Source organism: Choloepus didactylus, chromosome 23 (assembly GCF_015220235.1).
Source record: "Choloepus didactylus isolate mChoDid1 chromosome 23, mChoDid1.pri, whole genome shotgun sequence".
NCBI lineage: Eukaryota > Metazoa > Chordata > Mammalia > Pilosa > Megalonychidae > Choloepus > Choloepus didactylus.
In genome coordinates this window covers 26855483-26881886 of record NC_051329.1, presented here as the reverse complement: position 1 = coordinate 26881886, position 26404 = coordinate 26855483, and the positions used below count along the sequence as shown (strand labels likewise).

The following is a 26404-nucleotide window of genomic DNA, read 5'->3' as shown; positions in this document are numbered from 1 at the left end:
TCTTCTTACTCTCTGGGTGACCTGCCCGTCCCTCAGGCCCGAGATCCTGAAACACGAAATGAAGGTCTTCTTTGTGAAGTACAATGACCCCATCTATGTGAAGCTGGAGAAGCTGGACATCATGATTCGCCTGGCCTCCCAGGCCAACATCGCTCAGGTCAGCAGAGGGTGGTGGGTAGGGCATGGGCTTTGGTGTCTGTGGTCTCTAGGCTGGCTGCCTGTTCTCTCCGTTAATAGTTCCACTTCAAGAGTGCTTAGCCCAGGGCCTGGGGCTTTGTAAGCACTCAACAAATGTTAACTGATATTGTGTTACTAAAGAACTTATTCTTGCTATTATTACCTATCATTTGTCCATTTGAAAAGTGGTAGTTAGGTTGATGTGTTAGCTAGATCAACCTAAAACAAAGATTGTTCCAGCCCTGCTAGCAGATTCCTGCTAGCAGATTCCTCCCTGCTTCCCAAATGAGGCCCTGACACCTCTCTCCCTCCCCTTGAGCCTTCCACCTTAATCAGCAGGATCCCATCCTTCTAGGGGTCTGTGCATGCCCACTGCCCGGGGGTGTCCCATGGGGTTACCCCACCAGAACACACATACACAAACACACATAACCCATCCCCATCTGCTCTGTTTGGGCCACAGGTGTTGGCAGAGCTGAAAGAGTACGCGACAGAGGTGGATGTGGACTTTGTTCGGAAAGCTGTGCGGGCCATTGGCCGCTGTGCCATCAAAGTGGAGGTGAGGCTCTCGGACAATCCCCTTGGCCAAGGGTGGAGAGAGGGGAAGAGTACTGAAACCAGTAAACCAGTCTGATCCTAGCAGAATCTGCCACCCGCTTATGGTCCATGAAGTCCTAAGGGTAACCCCCAGAACTCCCAAGGTACCCATTGTCCAGATTTGGTTGGACTCCTTTTCACAGATCTGTGTCTCCCACTCTGTAATCTCCTTTAGGCCTTCCAGTTGCTGTGGATTCAGTTAACCCATCGTAATGGTGGAATCTCCTGCAGTATTAGCCAAGATGATGGGGCAGCCACAAGTTAGCTTTGGCCTGGGGGACTTGGCTTTCTGTCCGTGGAGCTTTGGGGCAAAGAGCTCAGCCTGTTTGCCATGTTGGCCTGTGCCTTGAGTTGGCTATATGTGTGCCCTAGAGCTACTCCAGACCCATGTCCTGGCGTTTCATCCTCTCCCATTCTCTGTCTATGGGGAGGTTCCTTGACCACTGAGCTGGGCTCTCCTTAAACAGGGCCACTGGTGGCTAGAGGGCCCTGGGATAGCTGGTCACCCACAGCCCAGACCCCTGAGATGTTTTCCGCTTGGCACCTGTGATGACAGTCCTGAGAAATTTCTCTACCAGGGCATTAGCATAGTGTGTTAAAATGAAGGAGAGAAGTACTGGCCCTGAGCAGAGACTTTCTATGTGGTTTTGGCCACAGGAGCCTATTTTATGAAGCAGGTAAAAGTGAGGAGTAGGCCAGGCTGGAGCACAGTCCCTCGGCTCGCAGGACTCCCAGAGGAAGGCTGAAAAGGCTTGGCCTAGAGAAGCTCTAGGGACGCTCCCTGCTCTTCGAAGCTCTGCCTCTGGCCTCCTCTTCAGTCTTATTCTCTCTTCCTGTGTCCCTGGATTCTAGGGCCATCATTTTGTCCTCATTTTCCCACCTGTTGTTTGAGGAGAATGTTCTCTGTTCTTCCACTGTGGCAAAGAGTGACTGTGAGCCGTTGGCCAAGGCATGGTCATCATAGGTTCTGTTGGCAATTGGTGCAGGGGCCTTGCCGATACTCTTCCCTCTCCTCTTGCCTCCCAGCAATCTGCGGAGCGCTGTGTGAGCACGCTGCTTGATCTCATCCAGACCAAGGTCAACTATGTGGTCCAGGAAGCCATCGTGGTCATCAAGGACATCTTCCGCAAGTACCCCAACAAGTATGTGCCTGCCCCTCCCATATAAGGATATTCTGGCTCTGCTTGGGGACAGGGACAGGTGGGGAGGAAAAGACAGAGGAACCTCTTCCCTCTTCCGACTTCACTGCCACAAAGAACATTCTCAAAATAAACCCTTTGCTTTTTCTTATTTTCCCTGAGCTGCCCTCACTGTGCTCTTCAGTCTAAACAAGAACTAACATGTAACCAATAAAATTCAGATCCCTTTAACCCAACCTCACTCTGGGGTTTTGAGGGGTAGCAGCCTGCCTCTCTTTGCTCCTGCTGGGCCTTCCCTGGCGTTGCACACTGGGTGCTCACGGGCCACCGGTGCACTGGTCTTCCAGGTACGAGAGTGTGATCGCCACCCTATGTGAGAACCTGGACTCTCTGGATGAGCCCGAGGCCCGGGCTGCCATGATCTGGATCGTGGGCGAGTATGCCGAGCGGATTGACAATGCCGACGAGCTGCTGGAGAGCTTCCTCGAGGGCTTCCACGATGAGAGCACCCAGGTGAGCCGGCAGCTAGGCACACTCGGCCACGGGCCTCAGGCCCGCCCTCCTGACACGGCACTAGCAGTGTGGACAGACTGGTGAGTGACATGTGGGGGCAACTATGGCCCCTTTTCCTCCGTCACTGCAGTATCTAATGGACATCTGGGAGGATGGTCTGTGCTGGTGTGTATTTAAAGCAGGAAGAAGTTTTTGGTTTTGTTTTAATTTTGAATTTATCTTTGAATAGCCAGTATATTGACTTGGTTCAAAATTTAAGATACAAAAGGTTAGATAGTGACAGGTCTTCCTCTCCCTGCTGTCGCCAGCTGCCCAGTTCCCCTCCCCTGAGATCACAAATGTTATTGGTTTCAGTGATAATTTAGGAAGGAGTATACCAGCAGATACACACACGCACGTGCACACACACATTTCTCTCCCATTTATTTTATTTTATTTTTTTTTATGAAATTCAGTTTTATTGAAATACATTCACACACCATACAATCATCCATGGTATACAATCCACTGTCCACAGTATGATAACATAGTTATGTGTTCATCACCACTACTGCTAATATACGAATTCAAATTGCATTTTTTTATATGTGCAATAAATTCAAATTGCATTTTTGCATTTTTCACTTAAAAATATATCTGAAGGCCATACCATTCTTAATATGTGAGAACCGTTCTTGCTCTTTTATAACCACATACATGCTTTGTTTAACCAGCTCCTGTTGATGGAGTGTCCTGTTTTCTGCTCTTTCAAGCAGTTCTGCTGTGCACATATGCAGGCATATCTGCAGGATAGATTCTTAGAAGTAGAATGCTTGGATAAAAGGGCATGCGCTTTTGAAATTTTGAAAGCTTTGCCAGGTTTCACTTGTGTAGACGTACTGGTTTACACTCCCATCCCGAATGTGTGAGAGTGCCTGTTTCCTTACCTCTTTGCCAGCCTAGTGCATTATCAGCTTTTTATTTTTGCTAGTCAATTAGATGACAAGTTACCTCAGGGTCATTTTGATTCATTTCTCTAATGAGTGAGGTTGAGCAGCTTCTCATTTGTATTTCCTTTTCTGTGAACTTGGAACTGTCTGTTCATGAACATGAACATGGGCCTTTAAAAACTGTCAGTTTGTAAATACAGACATCTTAGCTGCCAAGTGGAGGCAGTGTGACCTAGTGGGTCAGAGCATGGGCTTTGGGATCTGAGATCCCAGAGTTCATCCCCTCTTCTGCCACTTCTTGGCAGTGTGGCTTTACTCATTGCCTTCCTCTCTGTGCCTCCTTTGTAAAATGAGGATCATAATCCCCTCTTCCCATTGCTGTGAATGTTAAATGGGCATGCTGTGTGTGATGCCCTTAACACATGTTCAGCCCATGGTAAGAACTCACTAATGGTGGTACTGGTGTTGGTAAGAATTAATTTCAAAAGCAAACTGGTCCAGGCAAAAAGGGTAACTGGCTGGTTTCTGTAACTGGCATGTCAGGGATGAGCTCCCTCCCAGCATTCCTGGATGAGGACAGGGACATCCAGGTGCCTCTGTGTCCCTGGGGTGACTTCTGCCTTGGGCAGGCTTCCATGAATGGGGCTATGAGGGTCAGCACTTCCAGGCTAGGTCCTTACAGCATAACGACTTCCCCAGTTCCAGCAGAAGTCCCAGGGCCTATGTGCCTTATCCCTGGGCCACTCGCCGTTACCGATTAGCCAGGTCTGTCAGGCGCCCATCCCAGTCTCTGTGGACTGAGGGGCTAAGCGGAGGGATTATCTGAAAGAAAGCCAGGGTTTCTGTCACCAGAAGACGGAATAGATGCTGGGGTGAGCAAAAGCCACAGAAGTCCATCACAAATAACAGTAAGCGTCCCCACCATCCCTTCCCTTCCTCTGTACCTGCCGATGCCAGCTGCCAGCCTTCCTCAGTGCCCGCTTCACTTTCTGCACAAGCCTCCTCCCTTGTCTCTGAAGAGCCAAGACTGGCCCTGATGGCTTCTGCCCCTGCAATTGGGTTCTGCTTGAGAATGCTCCAGAAGATGTCCTGTTGGGCTCACATATCAGAGTACATCTTCTGCAGCTTTTCCCCTCTCAGCTACGCCTGCTGAGGAGCCAGGATTAGAGAAGTCAGACAAGGGAAAGGTGAGAAGGAAGCCAGGTGTAGTGGGGAGAAATGGGGCTCTGAAGTTTTGAATCCCAGCTCCTCCCGTGTGTGGCCTTTTGCACTTTACTTAAACCCACCAAGCCTGTTTCCTTGTCTGAAGTGCAGGGTTGTTGCAGAGATTATGGGGTGATACGTGTCAAGGTGCCACCTCCAGCACTCAGTAAACAATAGCTGGGTGGTGGTGTTTTTATTATTTGGCCTGTTTCGTTTGCGTCCTGTATTCACAACACAATCCAGAGCTCTTTTAAAAATACTTAATTTGGTGCCTTACAGTTTAGGAAACTTTTTTTTTTTTTTTTCAGATTTGCTAATATTTTAATGAGGATTTTTCCTTCTATCTTCATAAGGGAAATTTTTTAAATTCCATTTTATTGCTATACATATATTCACATACCATACAGAGAGTCATCCACAGGGTATAATCAATTGTTCACAGTACCATCGTATAGTTGTGCTTCATCACCACAGTCAATTTTTGAACATTTTCATTACTCCAAAAAAAATAAAAATAAAAATAAGAATAAAAATAAAAGTAAAAAAGAATACCTAAAACATCCCCCCCCTCCCTCCCACCCCCATTTTTCAATTAGTTTTTGTCCCCATTTTTCTACTCATCCATCCATACACTGGAAAAAGGGAGTGTGAGCCACAAGGTTTCCACAGTCACACGGTCACACTGTGTAAGCCACATAGTTATACAGTTGTCTTCAAGAATCAAGGTTACTGGAGTGCAGTTCATCAGTTTCAGGTATTTCCATCTAGCTATTCCAATACACTAAAAACTACAAAGGGATATCTATATCTATACAGCACATAAGAATACCCTCCAGAATGACCTCTTAACTCCATTTGAAATCTGTCAGCCACTGAAACTATTTTATTTCAATTCTCTTCCCCCTTTTGGTTCAAGGTTTTCTCAATCCCATGATGCCAGAGCCAAGCTCATTCCCAAGTCATATCCCACGTTGCCAGGGAGATTTACACCCCTGGGAGTCATGTCCCATGTAGAGGGTGGGCAGTGAGTTTACCTGCTCAGTTGGCTTAGAGAGAGAGGCCACATCTGAGCAACAAAGATGTTCTCTGGGGATGACTCTTAGGCATAATTATAAGTAGGCTTAGCTTCTCCTTTGTAATAACAAGCTTCATAAGGGCAAACCCCAAGATCAAGGGGTCAGACTACTAAATTGATAGTAACCAATGCTTGTGAGAATATCAGTTATACCCCAGGTGGGGAAGTTTAATATTTCCGCATTTTTCCCCAGTTGGAACTTTTTCTTTGGACTGTTTCTTTGAACCTGCTCATCCTAGGTTCCTCAGCCTCTTTAGCCTTGGAAAGTCTTGGCCAGGGAGGGGCATTAGTCCAACCTGTTCCTCATCCTGTCCTGTCTGGCATCAAGGCAGGAGGGCTGCCCTGAATATGCTGGCTAGCAAGGAGTTGGCCTGTCAGCTGGGGAAGCTGAGCCGGGGCCCTGGGTTGATGACCAGAGCACCCTCTAGCAGCAGTCCAGCCAGCTGGGTGGCACAGCAGACCTGACAGTTTGAATGTTTCCAGGCAGCCAGCAGGCCTGTGCTGGGGGGAGCTTGATAAAGAGTCCCTGTGTGGTGGTGATAATGATGAGCAGCGTATGCAACAGGTTCTTGTCTCAGCAGCTCTCCCGTTAACCCTGAGGTACTGTTACTGTACCGATTTTACACACGAGGAAGCCAAGGCTCAGAGAAGTTAAATGACTTGTCCAAGGTCACCCAGCTAGGAAGTGATAGAACCAGAGTTAAAATGAGGTATAATATGACTTCTCTCACTCCAACTCAGTGCCATAAATTGCCATTTTCAAAACTCACAAGAGCCCCCTGAAGTAGGCCACACCTCTCCTTCCCAGACAGCGTAAATGGCTTCTCATAGACCACCCCACCAGGGGCTAGAGCCAGGTCTGGAAGCCAACTCCTGGACTGCCTCTTGCTTTGAAACAGCCATCCCACAGCCCTCTGCTGCTGGCCCATTGGTAACCAGATCGCTAGGGTTATGGATCACCGAATCCCAGAAGCAGACCTGATCCCCTCCACTCTGCCTCCCGCTGTCATCCTTCCCTGCGCACCCGCATAATTAAGTCATTTATTTCTGTAAGTGTCTTCCTGCCGGCCAGGCCCCAGGAGCTGCCGCCAAGGCTGCTGCCTCCTGCCTCAGACCCACCTGTCCCTGGCTCAGGAGCCTCAGGGGCTCAAGGAGAAATGAGATTGTGTCTGGGGAGGGACTGTGTGCCAAGAATTGTTTTTCCATCAGTGTTTTTCAGTCAGCAAGTATTCATTGAGTGCCTGCTCTGCACCAGGCACTAGATTGAGTGATAAATAGTGAAACAGCAGTGAGGAAGACAGGCACTGCCACAGGAAGTCCAGTGGCTAGAAAGCATTTCCAGTGCCACAGGGCCGGCTCCAATAGAGAGAGCAAAGGAGACTGCAGAAGTGTGAGCCGACGGAAAGGGGTCAGGAAGAGATCCTCAGGGTGAGGAGCTGTTGGCCAGGCCGGGGGAGGAGTGTTGAGGTGAAAGTCGCAGCCTGGGTGACAGGTGGGGGCTGAGAGGGCCAGGCAGGAATGGTTCCAGTTCTCTCGTGGAAGCACAGCTCCTCTACAGTGGGCTGGCTCTCTGGGCCCTGGGGCCTTCACTGGTGCCGTTGCCCTCTTGATGAGGATGGCTCCTTTAAGGAGTGTACCAGCCTTCCGCATTGCCTTTGCAATCTGTGAGCCTCTCAAGGCACTGTAGGGCTCAAGGCTCTGAGGAGCCCCCAGGCAGTTTCTGGGATGCCAGGGCTGGTCAGCAGTCCCCAGGCCTGCCTGGGTTTGCCAAACAGTACAGGACTCAGCAACTCCCTGAGCAAGTAGTACCAAGTCTGTGCTGCTTAGCAGCACTCTCAGCCCCTGCTGATTTGAACCTGTGTTCCCTGGCCAAGCCCCAAACCCAGGGAAGTTACTCTTTGCCTGCACGCATTTTGTGTATCCCCTTGCCCTTAAGCCTCATTTGAATCTCATGCTTCCTCCTCACCCTCTGCAGGTCCAGCTCCAGCTGCTGACAGCCATCGTGAAGCTCTTCCTGAAGAAGCCCACAGAGACCCAGGAGCTGGTGCAGCAAGTCCTCAGCTTGGCCACGCAGGTGGGCCCCAGCCTCCCACCGCCCAGCACAGTCCCCGCTCCAGCAAGGAAGCTGTCCACGGAGTCAGACCTGGGTGATCCTGCCCTCAGGACTGGTACCTTGAGGGTGTTTGGTCCCAAAGTAATCCAAGATCCCTGCCTTCAGAGAGCTCAGGGTCCAACTGGGAAGTCGTGAACCAATCAAAATGGAGTAGGGTCAAGTGGTGAGGTTGTGACAGCATAAACAAGAGGAGCACAAAGTCCATGAGAACCAGCTAGTCGGGGAAGGCTTCCGGGGGCCTTCATAGAGTGTGGAGGCTTTGAGTGGGATGCAGGGAGGGCAGCCCAGGAGGGAGGTGAGGGGACACAGGAGTGGGCATGGCCTGCTCGAGGCAGCAGCTGCAGTGGAAACTGGTAGCACAAGCCCACGGTTCTGGAGTTTGTCTGTTTACGCTGCTCTACACCGGCCCGGGGAGCACAAGGGGGTTGCCGTCATTGGCAGCCCTGTGGTCCCGTCTGGATCACGGGGCTGTGGGAGGAGGATCCCTGTCTGCCCCTCACCTGGTTGTTCAGCTCTGAGTTCCCTGGGCTTCCTCTCCCTCCAAGGACTCAGACAACCCGGACCTGCGGGATCGCGGCTACATTTATTGGCGCCTTCTCTCCACGGACCCGGTGGCTGCCAAGGAAGTGGTGCTGGCTGAGAAGCCGCTCATCTCTGAAGAGACGGACCTCATCGAGCCCACACTCCTGGACGAGCTCATCTGCTATATTGGCACGCTGGCCTCTGTCTACCACAAGCCACCCAGCACCTTTGTGGAGGGTGGCCGGGGCGTGGTCCACAAGAGCCTGCCGCCCCGCACTGCCTCGTGAGTGAGATGGGCCCATCAGGCTGGGTTTCAGCACTGGGCCTGTGGTCGGGTCCCTCAGCTCAGTGGTGCCGGCAATCAGGCCTGATGCAGTGGCCTCCTGGGGAGGCATGAATTGGAGGGAAACCATGCTTCTAGCTTTTATTGAGTGCTTACTACACACTAGGTGTTTTCTTGGGGGCCTTGTTTGATCTGTACAAGCACACTGAGAGAAAAAATGTCCCCACTTAGCAGATGAGGATGGTAAGCATAGAGAACTGGAGTGGCTGGTCCAAAATCCCGTAGTTAGAGAGCAGCAGGGCTGGCACTCAGACCCAATTCTGTCCCATTCCACAGCCCACCTTCTTCTCACTTCCTCCTCTGTCACTCTCAAGCAGTTGGTTTGGCCCGGTTGCATGGTTCTCTGGGTACGAGCCTCCAGTTTTCTCTTTAGGATGGGCCATGTGGTGGAAACCCAGCCAGCCTCTCCTTTCATTCATTTCCCCCATGAAGCTGGGTCTCTTGGAGTGCCCAAAAGATGGATCAGATATGGAAAGTAGGAACGGGAGAAAGAGGGGTTATGTAGATGGCTGTCTCTTGGGTCACTGAGATTAGGTGCATGGTGGAGGATCCTGGAGACCTGGTTCCCTTTGATCTCCCAAAACAACCCGACAGCCCCACCTCTGATGACCCTCTCCCTGCTGTGTCCTGGCAGGAGCGAGAGCACAGAGAGCCCCGAGGCGGCCCCTACTGGAGCCCCCTCTGGTGAGCAGCCAGATGTCATCCCCACCCAGGGCGACCTGCTAGGCGACCTCCTCAACCTGGACCTCGGCCCCCCGGTCAGCGGCCCGCCCCCAGCCTCCACGGTGCAGGTGGGAGCAGTGGACCTTCTTGGCGGTGGCCTTGACAGCCTGGTACGTCCTGGGGCCCCTCTAGGTGATGTTGATAATGACGGTCTTCAAAGGAGCAGTCAGTGAGCACCCTCTCTGTGCCAGGCACCAGCCAAGTGCCCCAAGTACTCTGTAGTTAGTCCTGACCTGCAGAGATGATTGTGTGGTTCCCTAGTGAGAGATAAGAAAACAGCTTTAGAGAGGAGAGGCAACCTTCCCCCCGAGATAGCACGTAAGATCTGTAAGTGGCAAAGACAGGATTCAAACCCATTGTTGGATTGTTGAGTCCCAAGAGACCTGGGTCAGGATAGGGCTAATCCTGGCCCTTTTCCTTGATTCTGGACTCCAAAGTCACCTTTGCCCTCTAACGTCTTGGACTTTCCTGGCTTCAAAGAGCCAGGCTGTGGCCACTTACCTTTACCCTGCACCAGCCGGAGGCAGCCTGTTTGCACCAGTCTGTTGAGAAAGGCCCATGAGAACTCAGGAACAGAGCTTCCTTCTTCCCCTGTAGAAAGGGAAGTGGGGGAAACTGACCTGGGTATTTCTCTAGGGTTCTTCAGGCAGTCGGGAAGGCCGGGTGGGAGGCAGCTGAGCCCCTATTCCTCAGCCATGCCTGGCTCAGGTCCCCAAGGCTACAGCATTAGGGCAGAAGTCTGGCAGCCAGCACTACCAGAGAAGGGGAAGGAATGGCTCTGTAACTAAATGTGGGGGGTGGGCATGGGGGTAGTGGAGACGGGGCTGGGCCTTGCCCAGGCCCCAGCACCACCTCCTACCAAGCTCTGCTTGATGGAGCAACAGTTGACTAATTGTTTCCCCTTTCCCTTTCTCTCTCTTGTCTGTGTGTCTTCTTTCCTGGCTTTCCTTTCTGCATGTGGCTGCCTATTCTCTTCACCCTGCCTGCTTCTGCTTGGAGATGGGGGATGAGTCTGAAGGGGTATGGTTCAATCCTTTCGTGTCTCCAAGACTTCAACCCTGCTTCTTGGGGTGCTGGCCCAGCATCCCGAGAGACAATGATGTCAAAGCAGCCCCTTCCTTCTGTGCCCTGGACCTCCCGTCCACTGTGTCCTGGCAGCCCTTGCTTTTACTGCCTGGCATCCAGCAGCCACTGGCTGCATATCCCTGAAGTCTTTGCCCTGTCCTCACCACCTCATGACAAGTTGCCTTGTTATCCTGAGACTCACCAGCCTTTTCTGTCCCCACTGCTCTCTCTGGAGGGAGAGCTTCTGTCTGCTTGGCACAGTCCCATCACAGTAGTTTGTCTTGGGTGCCCCTTTTATTCGTGGGCTGAGTTAGTTGAGGAGTGTCCCCAGCCTTTCCCCAGAGGACACTCTCTAAGGCTCAAGGCTGGCAGGGCATGGGGCGGGGGGCTCAATCTTTCTTCTCCACTCACCCCCTCTGTTCCTACTACTTAGAGGTGAGGTGAACAGTAGCCCTGCAGCACCCTTCTGCCCCACAACCTGTATTCTGAAGAACCAGGCAGCTCCACTTCTCACCCTGGGCCCCTGATGTCACGACCTCTAATGCCTGCCTCTGAGCCCATTCTCTTCCTTTCCAGATTGGAGGCACTAATTTCACAGCACCCCCAGCAGCAGCTGTACCAGCCAACCTTGGAGCACCCATTGGTGGTGGCCTGAGTGACCTCTTTGACCTGACCAGTGGTGTGGGCACACTGTCCGGATCATATGTGGCCCCCAAAGCAGTAAGTAACGCCTTCTCTCATGGCAGAGAGCCGTCACAGAGACTGATGTGCAGGCTCAAGCCCACAGCCCCGTGGAACGCAGCTCAGGCCAGCATGGCGGTTGGCTAGGGCAGTGATAAGAGAAGTCAGGGCTTGCAGGAGCACAGAGGGAAAAACTCAGTCAGCTTTGTGGGGGGCCTAGGGAAGGCTTCTGTTCTGGTTTGCTAATGCTGCCATTAGGCAAAATACCAGAAATGGATTGGCTTTTATAAAGGGGTTTATTTGGTTACAGATTCACAGTACAAAGGCCATGAAAGTGTCCAAACTAAGGCATCAACCACAGGGTACCTTGACTGTAGAATGGCCAGTGGCATCCAGAAAACCTCTGTTAGCTGGGAAGGCTCGTGACTCATGTCTGCTTGCTCCTAGGTTGCATTTCAAAATGGTGTTCTCCAAAATGTCTCTAGGCTTAGCATCCCGGGGCAAACTCTGGACTAGTACCTCCAAAGCATCAGCAAAAGTCTGCTTTCAACAGCTGTCTCCAGAATGTTTCTCTAAGTTGCAGCAGTGAGCTCCTTCTGTGTGAGCTGTTATATAGGACTCCAATGATTAAATCAAGACCCACACCTAATGGGCAAGGCCACACCTCCATGGAAATAATCTAATCAAAGATATTACCCACAGTTGAGTGAGTCACATCTCCATCAAAATATCCAATCAAGAGGTCCTGCCCTAATCAAAAAGATTAATCAATCTGCCCCCACAATATTGCATTAAAGAACATGGCGTTTTGGGGGACATAATACATCCAAACCAGCAGAGCTTCCTGGAGTAGGGGTGCTGGAGCTCAGGGCTGCAGAACAAGTCAGAATTACCCAAGCTAACGTGGGGAGAGGGTGCCAGGCAGAGGGAGCAGCCTGTGGAAAGATCCGGAGCTGAGGGCGAGCCTATTCCCTCCAGGAAGCTGGTAGAGACCCTGTCTGGCTACAGCAGTTGTGCTTAGTACCCTTTCTTTATAATACATAGTTTAGAATGCCCTTTTCCAATCCTTAAATGATATTTGCGGGCTGTATAATCTGCCTTCACATAGACTCACAGAAGGAACCAGTAAGATGCTGTAACTATATAAAGAAGACATGAAAGGATAAAAGAACAAAAGGGTGCCCTTTTATTCATGGGCTTGGTTAGTTGAGGAGTGTCCCCAGCCTTTCCCCAGAGGACTCTCTAAGGCTCAAGCCTTGCAGGGCATGGGGCAGGGGGCTCAACCTTTCTTCTCCACTCACCCATGTATCCAATGTCATGAACATTTGGGCACACCTGCCTAGAAGATGTGGTGAAGATGCCAGGTGTTTGCAGCAGTACGTTGACATACAAACAAGCACTGTTTGCAGCTCAGGCACCATGAGGGGTGTAAGTTTCTGAGTGGCAACTAATTCTCAGTAAAGTTCTGAACAAAACCAAGAGTCGTCTTCCCTTGATTTTCACAGTAGTTACGTTCTTAGGAATTTCAGGGAATATTTGAAACCAAACAGAAAACACTTGAGGGAGGCAGAGTAGTTGCTCATTGTGGGGACTTTTGTCACCAGGGCAGTAGGTCCAGTATCCCTGATCCCACCCACTAAAGGCCAGTAGAGTCCACCCGATATGCCCCACCAGTGCCCATGTGTTCCCCCAGGCAGTGCTGCCCTCTGAGATGCTGGCTCATTAGAGGTTAGAGGGAAGAAGCTGGCGAGGTCAGCAGGGCCCACCTGTGAGTATTTGCTCTTGATCCTGGTGCGGTGGGAGCCATTGGAAGGTTTTAAGCAGAGTGATGAACTGATCAGATTTGCACTTTGGAAAGGTCTCTCATCTGCAGCTTGGGGGATGGATTGGAAGGTATAAGAACAGAAGCACAGAGCCTGGGGAGGAGTCTGTCCAGAAGCTGATGAGTGATGGTGGTGGCCTGGTGAGGAAGGCAGGATTTGGGACTCCCTCAGCAATAGAAATGGCCAGACACGGGGCCAAAGCGGGGAAGGGACGAGGGGAGGTACCATTTGCTGAGATGGGAATACAAGAATGGGGAGGGACAGAGAACTGAGTTTGAGATGCAAGAATGCACGGGCTTGGCAATGAAGAGAGCACAGCATGGGCTGCATCCCCAGCCTCAAAGAAGCTGCCAGAGGGAACATGTCCTTGGGGAGGGATCTGGCCTGATCCCCCCTCCCAACACTCAGGTCAGAAGCTGTGCCTGCTGCGTGGTTCCCAGCCAGAGCCGCTGTCTTCTGAGAGCAGGACATGGCTGGGCTGCAGGGCACGCTGATGTCTGCCTTGTGGCTGGGGAGCCATGAGCCCAGCACCTGCCCTTCCCTGACCTGGCCTCCCCCACCATGCACCAGTGACACCAAGGCAGCCCCTGGGCAGGACCTGGGCCCCGGGAGGCCTGAACCACAGAGAGTAGCAACTGCAGTGCTAGCAGCTGACCGCTAATGTGTCAGCAACTGCCCAAACCTTCGATGACATCAGCTACTGAATCCTCCCAGCAACTTCCAGCTGCCCTTATTCCTGTTTTATGGTTTAGAACTCAGAGTGCTTTTGCCCAAGGTTACATGGCCGGTAAGTGATGAGAGTCTGGAACTGAATGTAGGGTGGTGGCACCCAAGCCCCTGCTCCTGACCCCTACATCATCATGCCCCAAAGGCTTTGAGAACCTCTTGGGTGCCTGCCTTAATGTCGTGGTTGTCAGGATGAGCAGGCCTGAAGAGAGAACATAAGGATATATGTGGTATGATGTAAATATGTTTAGTTGCCAATTACTACGTGGATTTGGCTTCACCAATGTGTGAGACTGCCCAGACAGGTAAAAACCCAGTATTCCAGGCATGAGGCAAGACTAAGTGACAAGAGAGCAGCGTAGATGCCTGGAACCCTGTTGGTGCCAGCCCTGCTAGATACTGCAGAGCTACCAGGAATATAAAACCTGATGCTTGCCTTTGGCGAGCCTGCCCTCCACTTGTGTGTTTGTTTTAACAGGTGCTAGCACTGCTTTGTCCTGTTTGAGGATACCACCAGCAAGTGCTGTAAATGAGAGGTGGGGAGGGGATTGCCAAGTCAGGAGTAGGCAGAGCAGGCTGCCTGGAGGAGGAGTCCTTGCAGCCTGGGTGGATTTTCCCCACTACCTTGGCCACAGGAGGGCCCAGGATATGGGTCACTCTGCCTCCTGACCCTCATGGACACACACCGTATCCAGTTCAGAAGCTCTAGGTAGGCAGTCTCCATTTTCCTGTTGGCACCCTGACTACTGAGAAGCATTTGTCCTGTGTGCCCTTCCCTGTCCCTCTTGTGGGGCTAAAAAGATTCGCCTTCCCTCCTGCTCATGGTGGGGTGAGGCCCTCTATGTAGAAAAACAGTTCCTCCAGCGCTTTGGGCCCGTGGGTGGTGGTCCCTTGTTGATTCGTGCATTAAATCCTGCAAGTTAGTTCTGAGCTAGGCCCTGTGATACCCCAGTGACCAAGAAAGATGAGATCCCTGCCCACCTCGAAGGGCAGTCGGCACCAGTGACAGAAACAACGATGCTGATGCGCCCTGGAGCCCGGGGTCCAACGGTGCTGCGGGCTAGCTGTGCCGGGGTACAAAAGGAGGGGCCAATGGGGGTGGGCTCAGGGGCGCCATACGGGAGGGGGCATGTGAAAGGCGGGTACTTTCTGTATGCCCAGCCTTCACGGGGAACACAGGCCATGTGATTTCTGCCCTCACAGATGGGTCCGGGGGCTGCAAAGGGTGACGAGGAGCTAGCCAGCTAGGATGGAGCTGGGCAGGGCTGAGTAAGAACTCTCACAGAGGGGACAGTGTGTGTGAGGTCCAGAGGAGCAAGTGCAAACTGACACTGGGGAGGGGGTGGATGGGCGGGAAGTGCAAGCCATTAAAGGATTGTTTTGTTTTGTTGTAATATATATATAACATAAATGTTGCCATTTTAACCATTTTTAAGTGCCTATTGACTCGGACAGTTTTGTGCTGCCATCAGCACCTGTGCTGAAGGGTTTTAAGTGTGCCATGATCAGATTTGTGTTCGAAAAGAGGACTTTAGCTGCTAGGAGGTGGGGCAGAGGGATCAGGGCAGCTGCCTGGAAGGCTGGTGAACTCCAAAGGCAGCTCAGAGGTAGGCAGTGCTGGTGGAGACGGAGAGAGGTGGAGGGCCATGAGGAAGATGAGGAGGTAGAGTAGATGGGGCTTGGACTGCATGACTGTGAGCTGGTGTTCCTGGGTGGCATAAGGTTCCCGGCTGTGGTGACTTGGGAGATGAAGGGGCTTTCTCTGACCCAGGGTGCACTGGGGGAAGCAGGATGTGAGCCTTTTGCCCTCCCCGGCCTGTGGCCACCCATGTGAGAGGAATGGTTTGAGAGGCATTTGCACATCCACAGAGTGATGGCAGTGGGGCTCATCACGGGCAGCATTTTCACTCGCATTGTTTGCCCAAGAAACATTCTCTGAATGCCTGCTTCACACCAGGCTCCAAGCCACAGATGTAGAGATGGGAAAGCCAAGCCCTTCCCTCAGGAGGCTCACTGGGTGGTGGGCGGGAGAGAGACACGCACACTCACATCTGTCAGTCGTAATGTTACTGCGGCATCACTGTGGGGAAGGAGCCGTGAGTACCACAAAGCAGGCAGCCCTTGAGCTGAGACTTGAATGACCAGGGCAGCCACACAGCTGAGGTCCTGCCAGGCCAGAGGTCTTCTTAGGTACTGTTCTTGGTCAGACCAGCTTCTACAATTAAAAGCTGGACCTGCCTTCTATGAAGGGAACAAGTTATGACAGCCATGGAGTTCTCAGGCTCTAGCCAAGGCCCAGAATATTGCTAGACACTCAGTTCTGTCCTTGGCTGGCAGGAGGCTGGTAGGGTCCCATCTATCTGGTCACCATCCTCAGCCCTGCTTTCCTGAGTGTTTCCTTTGACCTTTGAAGGCTTGGACCAGTACCTGTGCTCACCCAGCACCTTCCCACCCTGAGCTGCCTCACAGCCACACCATGGCAGTGGCCCTGGGTGAGCCATCCTGAGATATACCTGGTCCATCCCCTGACGGTAGAGGGAGGTGTGGCAGATCTGAGAGTCCCTTTCAGGGGAGCAAGAAAGACAAAGAACCCTCAGGCAGGCTGTTGAGTTTGGCTGGGGAAGAGGTAAACAGCAGCTCCCTTCCACTCTCTTCCCTGCAGGTTTGGCTCCCAGCCATGAAGGCCAAGGGGTTGGAGATCTCAGGCACCTTCACCCGCCAGGCGGGCGCCATCTCCATGGACCTCCAGCTGACCAACAAGGCCCTGCAGGTCATGACCGACTTTGCCATCCAGTTCAACCGCAACAGGTGAGTTCCCAGCAGCCCATGAGTGTACAGTGGCAGGGCCTCCCCAGCGAGCGTGGCTGTGCAGGCAGGGACCAAGGGCTGCCCAGGGGCTGCTGCTCTGCACTGGTGAAGGTGGATGGTCCTTACTTTCCCCCTCCCACAGGTCACAACTCTCCAAAGCCGTCAGTTTCCCCCCCGTGGCCTGTTTATGTGGATTCCAAAGTACTAGCTGGGACAGGAGGTCTCCCTTAATTTTGCCTTCCTCCGGTGCCCAAAGCAGTGTTTTAAACACAAATCCTCAGCTCCAACCCAGGAGCCTGCCCTGGCAAATACCCACATAGGGAGAGAAGGGAGCTCAGAGCCTGTTCTCCCAGGCCTGAGTCACTCATTCCCCGTCTCAGGGAGCAGCTCAAAGAAGGCTGGTGGGAGTGGGCTGCCTGCCAGCCTCCCTGTGAGGCAGAGGATGAAACAGTCTGCCAGGGCCTCTGGGAGTGGTGGCCATGCCAGGCTCACCCCCACCGAGTTCCTACGCTGCGTGTCAGTGGGGAAGGTCACCTGTCCGGCACCATCAGGGTCTTCCTGGGCCAGGCAGTCTGAGCAAGGGCCCAAGGCCAGGGCTCTCAGGGAACCAGGCAGCCTCTCCTGATGATTCTTCTTCCTGAGTGGCTCCAGTGATGAGCAAACTGAGCCTCTAAGAAGTTGACTGAAGGGGCTGCTTCCCCAGTGAGCCTATGGGCCCATGGGTCCATATTTTCTGTCAGACAGGGAGGGTGGGTGGGGTGCTCTGACAGTTACTTCAGGTGACCCTAAACTGCAGAAGTACTCCAGGGCTGCCCCTGATGATCACTCAGAACAAGCTTACTGTGTGTGGGATGCTCCCCAAGTTCCAGGCCCCAGACCAAGGCCTTTACAAGCATTGTCTCACCTGGGCCCCCAACAGTTCAGTCAATGCCATTGTCCCTTTTAGTAGGTAAGGACTCCTGGGCTCAGAGAGAGCAAATGCTTTGCCTGAGGTCACACAGTGGGCAGTGGTGGAGCTCCCAGGAAGGCTTGAGGGGCTGAGCCTCCAAGAGGCCTGGGGTTCTCAGTGCCACATCCCAGGCAGGCCTGCACCAGCCGGGGTCAGCCCGCTCAAGCTCCAAGTCTTAGCTGTGCCATACATTCCCTGGGGTCTGGGCGCTGGCATGTCCTTCCCTGAGTCTTATGTCCTCATCTGGGAGATCTTCTTGTCACCTGTTGCTGTCTTTTGAGGCTAGGAATCTGTGTGACATCAGCTGCCCGCCCCCCCCCCCCCGCCAGGCCTAGTGAGGGCTCATTAATGATCCCAGGGAATCCTCGTGTGATTAACCTTCTAAGAACCTGTGCCAGGGTTTCTCTCACCTTGATTTGGCAGTGTGCTGTGTCACAGGGAGGCAGGCCTCTCCAGAATTCTCCACAGCCATTGTGTGGCCCGGCCAATTCCAGCCCAGACCGTGAAACCCAGCATCTCACATGGGAGTGGTCAGATCCCTCCCGGGAGAGGAGGGTCGGCCACAGAGACTTGGGCAGGCACAGAATTTTGAAGGTAGGAGCAGCACATAGCCCAGGCCCAGGTAAAGCCTGGGGCTCTGTTAGAGTTCCCAGAGGGCAGGGCAAGCTGCCTCCTACCTGGGCCTGTACAGGCCTAGCCCAGAGGGGAGAGAGGGGCAGAAATTGACCAGCTTCCAGCCTGCAGCCAGGTGGGGCTGAGCAGCTGACCCAGAGCTCTTTCCTCTGTCCACACAGCCTTGGGGAGGGGATCAGGCACTCGGGCGAGGCCGGCTTGGTGGAGAGGCTCCCTGCCACCTGCTGCCCCAGCTCAGGAGCCCGAGGAGCCCCACTTGTCCCCGTGTCAGCACCCGCTCTCCCCACCATCTTGCGGGGGCTTCTCTTTTCCCCAGCTTCGGCCTGGCCCCCGCCGCCCCCCTCCAGGTCCACACGCCACTCAGCCCCAACCAGACTGTGGAGCTCTCCCTGCCTCTCAACACGGTGGGCTCAGTCATGAAGATGGACCCTCTGAACAACCTCCAGGTATGTCTGTGCAGTAGCCAACCCTTGCCCCCTCCCTTATCACTTGTCCAGGGGAAGGTGGCCTGTGGCCCAGCTGGGCTGCATCTGTGGAGTTGTGCTCTGGGCCACAGAACTGGCAGGGGGTGTGCAGGCCAGAGGGGACAAGGGGTGGGGGGCAGGGGTGCTACCAGGGAGGGCCATGCGAGGGGAGCTGCTCAGATTGGGGGCACTCAGAGCAGGCTCTTCCTGGGGCCTCAGAGCTTCTAGTGTCAGCAGAAGAACAGGGTGTCAGGCCCCTGGGACCAACTGCAAAACCCCCTTATTCCCAGGTGGCTGTGAAGAACAACATTGACGTCTTCTACTTCAGCACCCTGTACCCACTGCACATCCTCTTTGTTGAGGATGGGAAGATGGGTAAGTCATGAAGGAGCCCCCAGGATCCTTGGGACTATGGCTTGGCCTGTCCAAGGTAAGGCCTTTACTGAAGGCAATGAGTTGCCAGCTCCTCTGCAGATCCTCTGGGACTCCTCCGGGTCTGGCTGGCTGTCTCTGGCCCAATGGGCGAGCTGGGCTGTGCAGGAGCCATCTTACATGTGCCTGCCCTTTAGCCTTGCCGGCAGCCTCTAGCCAGCCATCCCCCACAGGCTGTCTGTCCACTGGCTCCCGGGCAGAGAGCCCAGGTCAGGCCACACACCTGCCCATCTCTGCAGGGCCCCAGCCAGAGTGAGAGCTCACGCCCTGCCCAGGGCTGTGTGGAGCACTTAGCCCATGCATCTCCCTCACTGCTATGAAAGCCCTGTGATACAGGTGGTGTCGTCTTGTTCCACAAAGGAGCAGTCACACCGAGAGAGGTTAGGGGACTGGCCACGGTCATGTGGCAAGTAAGAGTGGGGCCTTGAAGCAGCCACGTCTGGTTCAGAGCTCAGACCCTCAACCCTGGGAACATGAAGCCCAAGCCTGGCCCGTAAGGGTCTTCTAGTCCAGTGGGTGAGGAAGGGGTGAGATCCAGACCCACTGTCCAAAGAGCCGCACCCTCTCGGGGCAGCCTGGGGGCCCTGCCGGGTTCTGGGGGCCCTTCAGCTCAGCGGGGCTGTGACACCAAGCATACTGCTCACAGGCCCAAGGCAGAGGAAAGGGCCGTGTGGTTGGGGTTGAGGGGAGAAATCAAAGACCCTGAGGCTGGAAGCCTGTAGGATTTGGAGAACAGCACTAGCAGCTTCCTTCACAGAACTGAGGGTTTGCTCGAAGCGGGGGCACTGTGGCGGAGCTGGTGTCAGCTACAGTCAGGCTGAGCCTGCCCATCCACAGCTTCAAGGAGGCAGCTTGTCATTAAGGGGGGGTCACAAGTTTATCAGGGTCCCATCTCCTCCACCCCACCCCACTCTCCCTCCAGACCGGCAGATGTTCCTGGCCACGTGGAAGGACATTCCTAATGAGAATGAAGCCCAGTTCCAGATCAGAGACTGCCCCCTCAATGCAGGTGAGGACCCCCGAGTCCCCTCCCCACCACCTGCCCACTGCCTCTTCCCTGTACCCCAGGCCCCTTCCCCATCACTGACTGGAGCCTTCCTCTGGCCGTCTGACCCCACAGAGGCCGTGAGCAGCAAGCTGCAGGGCAGCAACATCTTTACCATCGCCAAGAGGAACGTGGAGGGCCAGGACATGCTCTACCAGTCCCTGAAACTGACCAACGGCATCTGGGTGCTGGCAGAGCTGCGGATCCAGCCAGGCAACCCCACCTTCATGGTGAGCTCCTGCTCCTTTGCTGCCAGCCCTGGAGCCATCCACCCTCCCATCCTGGTCACCCTTTCCTGCCTCCCCCACGTACTGGGCCAGGGGTTGGCTCTCACCCCAGGCCAGCTCTGCGGGGAGACAACGTGCCAAGGGTCCCTTTGAGCCTGGTGGGAATGAGAATCAGAATTCTGTCCTGTCAGGTTACCAAGGTATCACCCAATTAGGTCTCAGAACAGTTCGTTAAATTAGAAGATTTGGTAAACTTGGTTCTTGTGTGGAGGTGGGGTTGGCCAAGCCCCCCTGGCTGGGAAGTGGTGTTGGTGGGCCCAGGCCCTGGGCTGCTCCCCTTCCTCCCTGCCTCAGTGCCCAGCTGGAAGGAACTTGGTTCCAAGTGGGCCCATCCTTCAGCCTCGGAGTCAGCTCCTAGTCAGCGCATGGCTGCCATGGAGGTGCATGCCGCATCCCAGGCTCTCGGAGAGCCCCCCAGGCTCAGCGTCCCCCCTTCTGGCAGGCATACCCCCCAATACTGCCCGAGGACCCCCCCGTCAGGGCTGGCACTGTGGTTGGGGGGGCCACGGTGGTGGCTTTGGTGGTGGTAATTCCCGTCTCCCTGTGTTTGGTTGCTGCGTGCCCACCTCCCTGCTGGGTGCCTGTGGTGCAGGACTCGGAGGTCAGCAGGTGCTTTTCTCTTCCCTCCCCCTGCCTCCGCCCCAGCCGTATCTTGCCACCCCATCTCATGGCTTGGCTCTGGTGCTCTCCTTCCTCACCTAGTCTCTTGGCCTAACCTCACCCTGCCGCCCCCAAAGCTGGCAAAAAGACGTGGGCTGCAAGGCGGCCGCCTCTGCCGAGATCCCAGATGCTTCCCAAGCAGGTGGCCCCTGTGGGAGGAGCTGGCACCCCCACTTCCCAACACACACACCGTGTGCACAGAGTCCTTTCAAGGAGATTTAGGGGGACCCCTATGGGCCACCACTGCTGACTTCCAGGGATTTATTTACCCCTTCCCCTCCCTTTCCCAGAGTTGCACCCTTCAAAACTGGTAGTTTTGAGTAGAAGGGGTGGGTGGCACTTCCCTCTCCTCTGCTGTAATCTTGGCTTATGTCGACATTAGAACTGATTCAGAGTTAGTAACATACCTGCTTTCTATGCAGGAGACCCAGGAGTAACACCAGTCACTCACTGTCACCCCAGAGCAGGGACCCACCCCTTCCCAGCCACCCACCCGCCCCAGGAGCTCCGCGGGTGCAGGGTGGGGCAGGCACTTGCTCTCAGCCCTGGCTCCTGCGTGACTCATGCTTCTTGCAAGTTGGGATCTGGTGGCTAAGCTGACAGCAGGTGTGTGGGCTGCAAGATTAGTCCACGCCCGCTGGCTGCAGCAAACACCCCCTCGGCTTCACTGCATATCAGCTCCAGCCAGGCTGCCAATGAGCCATGTGTGCACCACACTGCCTCCAGCCTCACCTCCTCTTGCTCTCCCTGCATGTGCCTTCCTGGCCTGGTAAATGATTGCCCCAGGAAGGATCCCCTGGGACAAGTGTTCTCTGTCCCCTGACTCCTCTTCCTCTGCAGCTGTCCCTGAAGTGTCGAGCACCAGAGGTGTCTCAGCACGTGTTCCAGGCCTACGAGACCATCCTCAAGAACTGAGGCCCTGTCCAGTGCCGGCCCCGGCCCTCTGCAGTCCTGTCAAGGAGCCCCTGGGGGGGCGGCAGAATCTTCTCCACCAGGAGGGGCTCCTGGCCACCATGGATTCTCTGGTCCTGGCTGTGGTGCCACCTGCTGTCCCTGGGGACCAAGCGGCACCCCCCCCTTCCTGCTGGAGTGAAACCTCACAGTGCATTTCTGCTCCAGGACTCCCCTCTTACGTTGCTGTGACATTCAGGGTCAGGTGAGGAAGGGCCTCCCGGGGACATCCCAGGATACTTGTGTTCCCCTTCCCGGTGCCTGGATGGGAGCACAGGATCCTCCCCTCAGGTTCCCAACCCTGGAGCCCCTCTGCCTCTCAGGCCCTCGTCGATTGGTGCGGACAGGCCCCCCAGCCTGTCCTGAGTGTCATGGAGGGTCCTCGTGGTACCAGGAGGGCTGCACTGTCAGGGGTGGGGCTCCAGGAGCTCTGGGTGCCGACAGGGGCACAGCTGCATCCCACTGCCCCTCACGGCATCCGCCTAATCCGTTCCCAGCCCCTCATGTCATGTGGGCCCCCAGGCTGGTGCCCTGTGGTCAGGTCAGTCTGGCCACAGCCTCCTGCACCCAACCCAGTCAGCACTAGGCAGAAGCCCCTGGAGCCCCCAGCCCGGATCCTGCTCCTGCTCCTGCTCCCCTGGCAGCTGCACCATCCTGTCCCCATCCTCCTGCCCCTGAGGACTGTCACTGCCTGTGTGTTCCTTGGCTGCCCCCCCCACCAAGTCCAGGGTCCCTGGAGCAGAGACGGGGCCAGAGGGCCTGGGGTGTGTGGGCAAGAGGGTGTGCCTCCTGTTTGGGCTTTGGGCTTCGTCTCCAGTCTCTGCTGCCCTCTTCCTGGTCTCCCAGGTTTCAGTTGTGTCTGACAGAACTTTAGGTTTTCCTGTTACTCCTGTTTAATAATAAAGAGAGATTCTGCTTTTGGCAATCACGGACACTTTTTTCCCTTCCACCAAATGTCAGAATTGAAAAGCTGCCTCTGAGGGGTTGGGGATGGTTTTCTGACCCCTGCAAGTAACTATATCTAATATATATAAATACAGAATATATATTGTATGTTTACTCTTATTTTCAAAAAGAGAAAGTGAATAAAAACTATGACATCAAGTGTGTCCCTGGCCAGTGTGTCAGGTCCCAAGTCTCCTCTGGGTGGGGGTCCCGGGCTGCAGGGACCCCAGGGTCAAGGGCTTGAGCCTGGAGGAAAATACCTTTCCCTTCATCCTGTTCCCAGGAAACTGGCTTCTGAGGCCTGATGGTCTCCTTGGTAGGTCTCTCCCCATTGATCCCAACTCCACTCCCAGCCAACTCCATCTTTGATCCAGCCCAGGGGACTGAAGTTCCTGTGTTGGTTTTCCCCAGCTCCCTGCCAGGTGGGGGCTTGTGGGAGAGCAAGGGGATGTTCTGATCATGGGGCAGCCGTGGTTCATCCTTGGAGCCAGGAGAGGAAAGGAGGGTGGGTGGGCTGGCAGTCTCCAGCCGCCATCAAGGATGCTCTGTGTGCTCCCAGTCCTGGGTTGGCCTAGCTCCTGGGGAAGACAGCCAGTCCTGGGCAGGGCTCTGGGTTCTCCATATCCCCTTCTTCCTTTCTAGAGGCCCCTGGCTGTCAGCCTGTCTTTGAGGAAGCAACAGCCTGGCTACCCCCCATAACCCCTCCCCAGCCCCAGCCATGCCCTCGTGCTGTCTGCACTCAGTGCCCTGTGCCCTGCCCAGCTCCAGACACTGCTGCCCTCCCAGCCGCCCAGAAGCTGGAGGAGGAGGGCCTGCCCACCTTGCTGGGGAAATGCAGGACACCTGGCCCCCCGCTACCCGATCCCCCATTTCTGGGGTGTCATAGGCCCTGGGGACCACAGAATCTAGAGACCAACGAAGACCCTGGTTCTCACCTCACCTGAAAGTCTCCGGGCTCAGAAGTCCCCACACAAGGCAGCTGGAGTCCTCGCCCTGCTGGGGAATTTGCGGCACAGGGTTCTGAGCCCTTGATGAGGGACTTTCTCACCCTGGCCTGCTTTGTCACTGCTTCTGGGGAGCAGGGGTTGCTGCTCCCCATGGCCCACTGGCTCCATCCTCCGAGGGTCCTCCCAGAACTTCCTGTCCCCACCCTGGCACTACCAAGGGCAGGAGACTATAGGATAGCTGCCCTTGTTTGAGTGATGATGGGGAAATTGAGGTCCAGGAATGAGGGGGAGCTAGAAGAAAGGTGGCCTGGCCTGTTTGGCTTGGACTACCAAGGTCCCTCCTTGAGCCTGTCCTCGTTCCAGTTGTGCTCAGGCCCCTCTCCCATCCATGCAGCACCTGGCCTGGTGGGACCCAGCCTGCACTGCAGAGGAAGAAACTGAGGCAGGGAGGGCCCTCAGGCTCCAGCTCCACCAGCCTGGGCCACACCACGGCATCAGGGAAACAGCACCCAGGGCCAACGGCCTCTAGGAGAACTGCCTTCGGGGACATCTGTGCCACCTGCTCCGTGCCCTTCAAATTTCCTGTCCCTGCCTCACCTCCGTGTCCCTGAGGACCTGTCCAGGGCCCTCTCTTCCCACCCTCTCCTGTGCTCAGGACTAAGCCCTCCCAGCACAGATACCCTGGTGCTCTGCGGCTTGGGGTGCTGCCCTATGGAGAAGGCTCCCGAGGGCCCTGTGCTTCCCAGACAGCCCGGAAACTTCAACAACAGCAGTTATTTCTGGAATGTCCAGTTACTCCTAGGTAACTGCTGGGTCCTGCCACGTGACAGCCACTGTGCTAAAGCCTGTGTGGGCTACCTCATTTTATATTTGTTTACCTTCACCTAGTGGGGTGTTTCTTTTGAGAGAGTGCCCTAGAACCATGGTAAAATCAATCACAGGGAGGGTAAAGTTCTTCCTCCCACCCCATCCTTCAGTCCCCCAGTTTTCTTTCCTACAGGCAAACATCATTGCTAGTTTTTTTCTTCCAGGGATATTCTGTGCATGCATACAAGAAAATCCATGTCAGTATATGCTAAACAAATGTAGCAGGCAATAGCCCCTTCAGCCTTTTGCATTCCTTACCTAACAGTAATTTCTGGACCTTCCCATCTCCGTACATACAGACCCACTTCAATGTTCCTTGTATGGATGGGCCCCGTTAGCCGGTCCCTGCTGTTGGCCCTTCAGGCTGTTTGCCTGTTCTGTGAGTGTAGCTAACATCCTCCTACATACAAGCTTGCTCATGGCACAAATGTAGCTGTAGGATTGGGCCCCAAAATTGCTATGTGAGGGTATAAGCTTCCTACATTTTAAATTCTATTTCTTGTTTTGGTTCAAAATGCAAAAGGCAAAAAAAGGATAGAAGGGAAAATCCTTTAACCCCTTCCCCTCGTTCCACTCCCTAAAGGGAACTGATGTTACCTTCCAAAGAGACTCAGTTATATCTAATAGAGTTTTTTCCCTTCTACACAAACAGTAGCATGGAATGCACACCGTTCTGCTTCATACTTAACAGCTTGGTGAGTTTTCCTTCAGCGGTCCCTTATAGAGAGCTCCCACCTTTTTTAAACAGCTGTTGTGGTGTCCCACTTTTTGGAGGTAACATTATTAACCAGTCCCAAGTGACACACGTTTAGTTGCTTCCACCGTCTTACACACATGATACTGCGGAGTATCCTTCATCACTTTCACAAGTAGATAAATTTCTGCAACTGGGAATTGCTGAGTCAAAGGTAGGTGCATTTATAATTTTGAAAGCTGTTGATAAAATGTCCTCCAGTTTACACTTCCACCGGCAAGGAATGAGATCCTTGTATGGTATGTTCATTTTCCCCGTACCCTCGTGAACTCAGTATATTATCAAACTTTTTTATTTTTGCCATGCTGAAATCAATCACAGGAAGGATAACGTTCTTCCTCCCACCCCATCCTTCAGTCCCCCAGTTATCTTTTTCTGTTTAAATAGGCGTCTTTTCATTTGTTTTTTTGAGCCCATTTGTATGGCCTTTTAAAAACCATTTATTTTCTAGAGCAGTTGTAGGTTTATAGAAAAATCGTGCAGAAAGTACAGAGCTCCCATATATGCCCCTGGATGGCATTTTCTGTCTTCATGTTCTTTACCCATTTTCCTATTGGGTTATTGGTCTTTTCCTTACTGATCTGTCATTATTTTCTCCCATTTTGTTATTGCTTTTTACTTTTCCATGCAGAAATTGTATTTTATGTAGTTTCTTTTTATTATTATTTTTTTCTTTCTAGTACTTGTCTGATATTTTTTGCCTTGCAACGCTGATCCATCTGGGCTTTATTTTTTTGGTGTCAGGAATGAGGTATGGATCCAACTTCCTCTTTTCCCCAGATGGTTACTGTCTCAACACCATTTATTGAATAATTCATCTTTTCCCCATAGAAAGGAAATGCCATTTTTATCATACACTAAATTCCCACATATATTTGGGTGTACTTCTGGACTCTGTTCCATACAAAAGGATTTGTCTATTCATTGGTCACTAGCTTTTTAAAAACATTATTGTACCTTGATAATTCATTGTACGAATCCCCCTCTTTTTCCCATTTGAACTTTACAATTAGTTTGTCAGTTTTATTTTTAT

At 53.6% G+C, this 26404-nt stretch overlaps 1 protein-coding gene and 1 non-coding gene across 8 annotated transcripts in view; both read left to right on the top strand.

Moving 5' to 3' along the window:
* The window catches only part of AP1B1 (adaptor related protein complex 1 subunit beta 1), a 54576-nt gene extending 31790 nt beyond the window's left edge, over positions 1-22786 (top strand). For 4 of the 7 annotated variants that reach the window (XM_037816704.1, XM_037816705.1, XM_037816709.1 and 1 more), the window contains 16 exons: positions 37-157; positions 641-736; positions 1801-1916; positions 2261-2426; positions 7609-7707; positions 8292-8551; positions 9246-9444; positions 10334-10354; positions 10976-11119; positions 16292-16437; positions 18336-18465; positions 18774-18858; positions 19838-19924; positions 20036-20190; positions 20840-20848; positions 21748-22786. In XM_037816704.1, coding sequence (XP_037672632.1) covers positions 37-157; positions 641-736; positions 1801-1916; positions 2261-2426; positions 7609-7707; positions 8292-8551; positions 9246-9444; positions 10334-10354; positions 10976-11119; positions 16292-16437; positions 18336-18465; positions 18774-18858; positions 19838-19924; positions 20036-20190; positions 20840-20848; positions 21748-21822 — 1909 coding nt within the window. In that variant the 3' untranslated portion in view covers positions 21823-22786. The remainder of the gene's footprint in view (positions 1-36; positions 158-640; positions 737-1800; positions 1917-2260; positions 2427-7608; positions 7708-8291; positions 8552-9245; positions 9445-10333; positions 10355-10975; positions 11120-16291; positions 16438-18335; positions 18466-18773; positions 18859-19837; positions 19925-20035; positions 20191-20839; positions 20849-21747) is intronic. The other 3 variants (XM_037816707.1, XM_037816706.1, XM_037816708.1) reach the window with 3 other exon arrangements.
* Positions 17042-17138, top strand: LOC119519678. Its single transcript, XR_005214078.1, has one exon. It is a non-coding gene; the product is annotated as a small nucleolar RNA SNORD125 (small nucleolar RNA).
* Positions 22787-26404: the final 3618 nt, after the last annotated feature.